A 6,011-nucleotide genomic window follows, 5' to 3' on the forward strand; every position below is an offset into this window, starting at 1 on the left:
GAGAGAGGGAGGGAGGGAGAGGAAAGGAAAGAAGCCAGTGAATGTTTCTGTGTTTCTCAGAGCAGAAAACCAAAACCTGAGCATGAATCACACTGAAAGAACTCAGGGAAAAAGTCGCCAGCTGATGAGAAGAACTCAGTTAAATTGATGCGGTGGAGATCTTGAAGCCATGCAGTTAACAGAATATTGCCTTCAAATAACACTCGCACATGCTTTTTTCCAAAATCAAACATGCATTGGGTATTTCAGCGGGGTAAAGAGGTGTAAATACTCAACATTTTAGCAATACAGATTCTCTAAATGTTTCTGATAATGAATATTTTGTAGAGCATGTTACACACTTTTTCCAGCAATCCCTTTATTCAGTTGATTGTTTTAAGCAAATGATAAATGAACATTATTAAGTAAAAATAAAATATAAAATAAAATATATATTTTTAATAATATGGGTCTGCCTCGATGCTGCCGATGTGTGTCACAAAAACCACAAGCAAATTCAATCACTACTACTAATTCAAAGAGCATTTTGTAAACGATCAATCATTGCAAGCGCAAACTCAGTCATCACAAGGCTGTGAGTGCAGTTCGGATCACAGTGGTCACGGACAAGTTCAGCGTCTCCTCTAGAAGCCACCTCACTAAGGCTTGTTATAGTTTAGTCACACATTTGGAAACTTCTTTTTCTTTTTTAGGAAAGGTGTGTTTTTGTTCGGCCATCCTCTTGGAACAATTATATATTGATTGATTTTTTTTAGAAAATAACTACCAAAATCATGCAACTACCATTTCATTTGTGTGAGACAAAGACCGGTTGGTGCTCTCCACTTGATTTTTCTCTTGGTGCTGGTTGGGAGGTTTTGGAGGTGAGGTCAGCGTTTTGGGCGTTTTAGGCACTGCCATCCTGTTTGAGCCGCTGACTGCGAGCCTTGTAGACCTCGATCAGTAAATCTTTGACGTACTGGATTTCTCGCTCCACCGACTCCGCCTTGTCACGGAGCTCCCGGTTCTGCCCCTCGAGGCCGTGCAGCTCCTCCTCCAGAGAGTCCAGCTCCGCCCTCTTACGCAGCCTGTACCTGCAGAGGGGAAACAATGCGATGGGTTGCTTTGACGGGTTTCTGCTGCCTTGCATTTATTAATGAGATGAGTGAGCGTGACCTTTGAGCTACATTGGCTGCATTACACACGGCTCACACATCCCTCCCCTGAGATACCACCATTTGACACTCATCAATTTCTACTCTTCCCAACTTTTCCCCTACTAACGTTATGAAGACTGTTTCCTAAACACAGATGTGAATAAGTCAATGAAAACCTCCACACAGACAAGCCAGACTTATAGAAATGGTTAGGTGGGGCTGAATTTGGCAGGCAGTGAGGGACTTTCCATTTCCCTCCTACACTCTGCAAGACATTTAAAGCACTGGGCTGGCTGCTGTATGCAACACTCCAGCCATTTTAAAGTTGGAAAGCCAAACAACAAGTACTCGCATATCAGCAATCACTTTATTCACTAACCAAATCAAGAACATGAATAAGAAAATAAGCTCACTTAGCTGTGATTGTGAATATGTTTGCTCTTTTTATTGCTATGAACCAGATTTTCACCAGCAGACTGCGCCACTGATTTTGACATGTTTCTGACGGTTTTAGAGAAGCGAGCGTCAGGGGGAGCCAGACACAAAAATGGACTGAGTCCACTGTTTACCTGTGAGCAGCAGTTTTGTTCTGGTCTCTCTTCTTCTGCTTCCTCTCCCCAGTGCCGGACTCCAGAGACACGGCGCCCATCACCAGAGCTGGCTTGACGGAGCAGGGCTCATCCTTTAGCCTCTGGGTGGGGCGGTGGATGGGGGCGCCCAGCAGCGTGCCCTCGCCCTCCCCTCTGGACAGACATTCATAGCTTTGGTCTGCAAGGCATTCTGGATAGAGGTAGTGGCCATGTTGGGGCTCTACAGCCTGTGCTTGTGACGGCTGCTCTAGGTCCCCTATAAAGCTATGGTAAGGCTCTGTGCTGGCCATGGACTGGTGGAAGTAGCCGTCACCGGCCACCATTGTCTCTTGGGGAATACTTCCAGAAAGTCCTCCATCTTTGCTGCAGTGCAAGACCTCCAGCCCCGTGCTGTCGTAACTTACATTGACCTTCACGTTGTGCATCAACTGTCCCTCTCGCTTGTGGTGGCTGTCGTACGAGCCGCCCAGACAAAAACCTCGGGCAATCTCTTCGCTGCAAAACATTCCTTCTGAAAAACAATAACTCTCCTCTTCCTTCAACGATAAAGCACATTCTCTCACCTTCTTGACGCTACCGAGGCTGCTCTTGCTCACCGTCTTCAGTGTGGAGTAGTGGTTCACAGACAACTCTGTGCTTCCTGAGTAACTTCCCCTGGAGCCCCACGTATCAAGTCCAACTTCCTCCCCGACTTTCACAGCCTCGCTGATGATTCTTCGCCCGTTGTTGTGGTGGTAGCGGTGATGGTAGTTGTACGGAGCGGGTCGCGCTATTTTGGTTCTGCCAATGGGACCGCCACAGAAGCTGGCCAGGTCCAGTTCCCCTGTTGCCAAGGTAACAACCACAGGGCTGGTTTCTGATTGGCTGGTCCCATATGAGCCATAGGGTAACTGATAATAAGACTGGGAGCCCATGGCTTGAGCACCCTTGTCACATTTTGAGGATTTCTCCAACTTGTTTGTCGTGGATGTGGACTCGGAGCGGAAGTAGTCCTCCAGCTGAGCCAGCTCCTCCTGCAGTAGAGAGGTCATGACCTCCAGATCCGAGGGCACCTTGACATCTTGTTCTAACGGCGAGGGTGGAAGGGATGAGCTGGGAGAAGACTCGGTCGTCGACACAAATGAAGACAAATCAACTTTTTCCGTCATCCAATCTGAGTGACCATCACCTATAAAAATTCAAAATAAGAATCATATAATCAGTAAAGCAATCCATTTTCATTCAGCTGTTTGTGCAGAGTAACTGAAATAAAAACTACAAATTCAGGAAAAAAATCTTAAATCACGCAAGGTAGAGAGGATAAATGTAGAAAAAAAATTCAGTTCAAAATCAAGCAATACATCCGACAAATCCAAGTGAACAACTAACCGATCATCTGAAAATGATTGAACAGCATCGTCTGCATTCGATAAATATCCACTTAGCTGTACTCACTGTACGACATTAGCCCCGTGCTGCACTGCGGCTCCGACCTCGGGATGTGGAAAAATAAAAAAGCGTCTTGGCAAAACTCACCAATTAAGTGCTGCCTCTCCACTGGCTCCGCCCCCGTCCCGGGCCGTGATTGGCTGCGGCTAGCCTGTCGGAGAGGGGGAGCGCAGAGCTCGCCTGTGGAAATGGGAGGAATTTTCCTGCGAAGGATCGATGCCGCCATTGTGTCGTCTGCTTCGATTAAATTGTTCAAAAGCACAAAGCGTGCACTGGCTGGATGAAAGAGTTGTGGAAACACCTGAAGACCTGTGGGGAAATTAGGAAAAAAAAAAAAATATTTAATTTAAATGTGACAATTTTAAATGTTGCCTTTAAATACCCCTTTCATCCACTAAAACCTTAAAGAATTACTTCTTTTTAAAAAAAAAATGTATTATAATTAATATTTAAAGTAAAATAATTTACTTTAAATGTGTATTGAGTTCAAATTAACCCTTCACGTTTCTATTCACCTGACACTCAATGCTGTGATTATTTATTATTTATGTCACTACAATGTAACTATCAAACAACAATGTGAAAAACAGCAACTTAACATACTTTGAGAAACAATAAAACCCAGAAAAAGAATAAAGTACAAATAAAAAAAGACTTATAATATTTTAATAACACAATTACAGACTTAAACATGCATAAAAGTTATTTTACAGAATGAGACACGTACAAACACATTTGTTGCGCACTTAAAAATGTATAAGAAACAGACATATATATGTATATTCTTTTTTTTTTCACATGAAAAAGTAACTTTGAAGTGGTTACTTAAAACAGTAATAATTGGCTAAAATAGTGCTGCAAATGGCGTAAATGAATTGGAATTAAGCGTACAATGTAACGGCACTTTAAACAGGGTCTAACCTCAGCTGTTAGCTAACAGAAGAAACGATTCTCCGAACTTTCCTGTTTCCCCAAAGCTAGAAACACTCTCACTTACCCCATAGTTTCTGAGTAGTCTCGTGAAGTGCGTTGCAGGAGCAAAGCACGCGAAGCTTTATGGCGAGGAGGACGACGGTCACAGTTTAAAAAGCCATATTTCCCTTTTACAAGTCAGGGACTCTTCATGAAGTGCTATTTCGACGAACAGACTTGGAGACAGAAAGTTTTTAAATCCGCTACTTCTGCAACTCCTAATGCCCGGACCGGATCACAGCAGCCGAGATCAATCCGCAGTTTACAGAGTTCACCCGGCCGTTACGTCATGAACCTGGGGACTTTCCCATTATTACCCTGAGAGCACACACACACACACACACACACACACACTTACATCTCCTGTTTTCACTGACTCTGTTAGAATGTCTTCATTTCTGTTGTATTTCATCTGAATTTACTTTTATTTTATTTTAATTGATTTTATTTTTTTTAAATAGTGGTAGAAATATTTTATTTATTTTGTTACTTTTTTAAAAGCATGTTTTGTCGTTTACATAGCATTTGTGCTTCCATTGGATGCGGCAGATAGAATAAAAATCATTTCATCAATCTAACTAAAATAAACATGAGTAGCAACCTGCGGGGGGGGAAATCAGTGACAGAAAAACATACACAAAACAGTCCGGATAATACAACAACGCGTTAAAGACATTAATAAAAGCCTAAACACACTTCTAAAGAAAAACAGTGGAGCGCATTGAGCAGACGGTGTAGCCGGCACTAGTTTCCGTGGGGCCGTGGCGGAAGGACATCGTGTTGCAGTTCGAAGGTGTAACTTTAGTTGCAGCCCTGTTGCATCAGATCCGCAGGGGATTCGCTGAGCGCTGTAACAATGTGGCCACACCATTGGTTTATCTGGGGGAACTTTTTTATTTCTATTGGCCTGCTATCACTCTTACACTGATTGCTAATCATTCCACATTAGCGCCAAACTGGGACTGCTTTACCGTCCATTAGAACCAGTGGTGTGTGGTAAAGAGTGACCGTGGACTCCAGCTGAGAGCATAACACACTTAAAGTCAGTAACAAGTGGAGATATGTTGGTTTTCTGTGTCCTCTCCAGTTTTAACATCACTTCCGTCCGTTTGTACCTGGTGTGAAGAAATACTCTGAGAATAAATTCATTAAACCCCCCAAAAGTCCCTTTACCAAACTTTTAATGTAGATAATAGGTTTATATATCATCTCCTGCACCTCCTGCTTCTATTAACATGTCAGACATTAATAAAGAGATGATAGTAAACAGCATCAGAGAATTTTGACTTAGACTTTAATTTTTTCTTAGATTCTTAATGAATTCTTCATTGTGAAATTATGAGTGAATTTTATATAGAAATACAGATTTTGATCTGACTGCGTGGATAGTTGATCTGAGGAGAAAACTGAAGCTAATGGCTGTTTTAAATTGCTTTTATTAGGTGTTTATCAGGTGTAACACTTCATCCAGTACATATTGCATAAAAGGAGTCGCTAAGCTAATCAAGATTTAAGATATAATTAATTCAAGTCAAGTAAAAATGTATTTATATAGCCCAAAATCATAAATCAGAATAGGGGACTTTACAATTTGTACAACATCAAAACCCTCTGTCCTTCCATTTGGGTGAGCAAAAACTCCCCCAAAAAATCCCTTTGAGAGAAAAAAATGGAAGAAACCTCAGCGAGAGCCACACAGGAGGAGACAGACATGCAACAGACGCAAAGTGCACAGAACAAACCAACAAAATCACATTAAAATATTGATGACCCAATTTCTGACACATGATTTTATTTAGGAGCATATTTTTACCAGACATACAAACATTCATGTCTTCTGTGGAGTGAATACAGACACAGAGAGAATATACAAACTCCACAGAGG

At 42.2% G+C, this 6,011-nt stretch overlaps 1 protein-coding gene across 1 annotated transcript; it reads right to left on the bottom strand.

Annotated features, from left to right (window-relative positions):
- Nucleotides 1-341: 341 nt before the first annotated feature.
- Nucleotides 342-4,378, bottom strand: atf5b (activating transcription factor 5b). The gene is made up of 4 exons (XM_035679779.1): nt 4,152-4,378; nt 3,242-3,463; nt 1,706-2,894; nt 342-1,073 (listed from the first exon to the last, which is right to left on the bottom strand). Exons 2-4 carry the CDS (start codon nt 3,378-3,380, stop codon nt 887-889), a joined length of 1,515 nt encoding a protein of 504 aa, XP_035535672.1. The 5' UTR covers nt 3,381-3,463; nt 4,152-4,378; the 3' UTR covers nt 342-886.
- Nucleotides 4,379-6,011: the final 1,633 nt, after the last annotated feature.

The sequence above is a fragment of the Morone saxatilis genome, unplaced genomic scaffold (assembly GCF_004916995.1).
Source record: "Morone saxatilis isolate NCDOM2014 unplaced genomic scaffold, NCSU_SB_2.0 Contig8, whole genome shotgun sequence".
Lineage (NCBI taxonomy): Eukaryota > Metazoa > Chordata > Actinopteri > Moronidae > Morone > Morone saxatilis.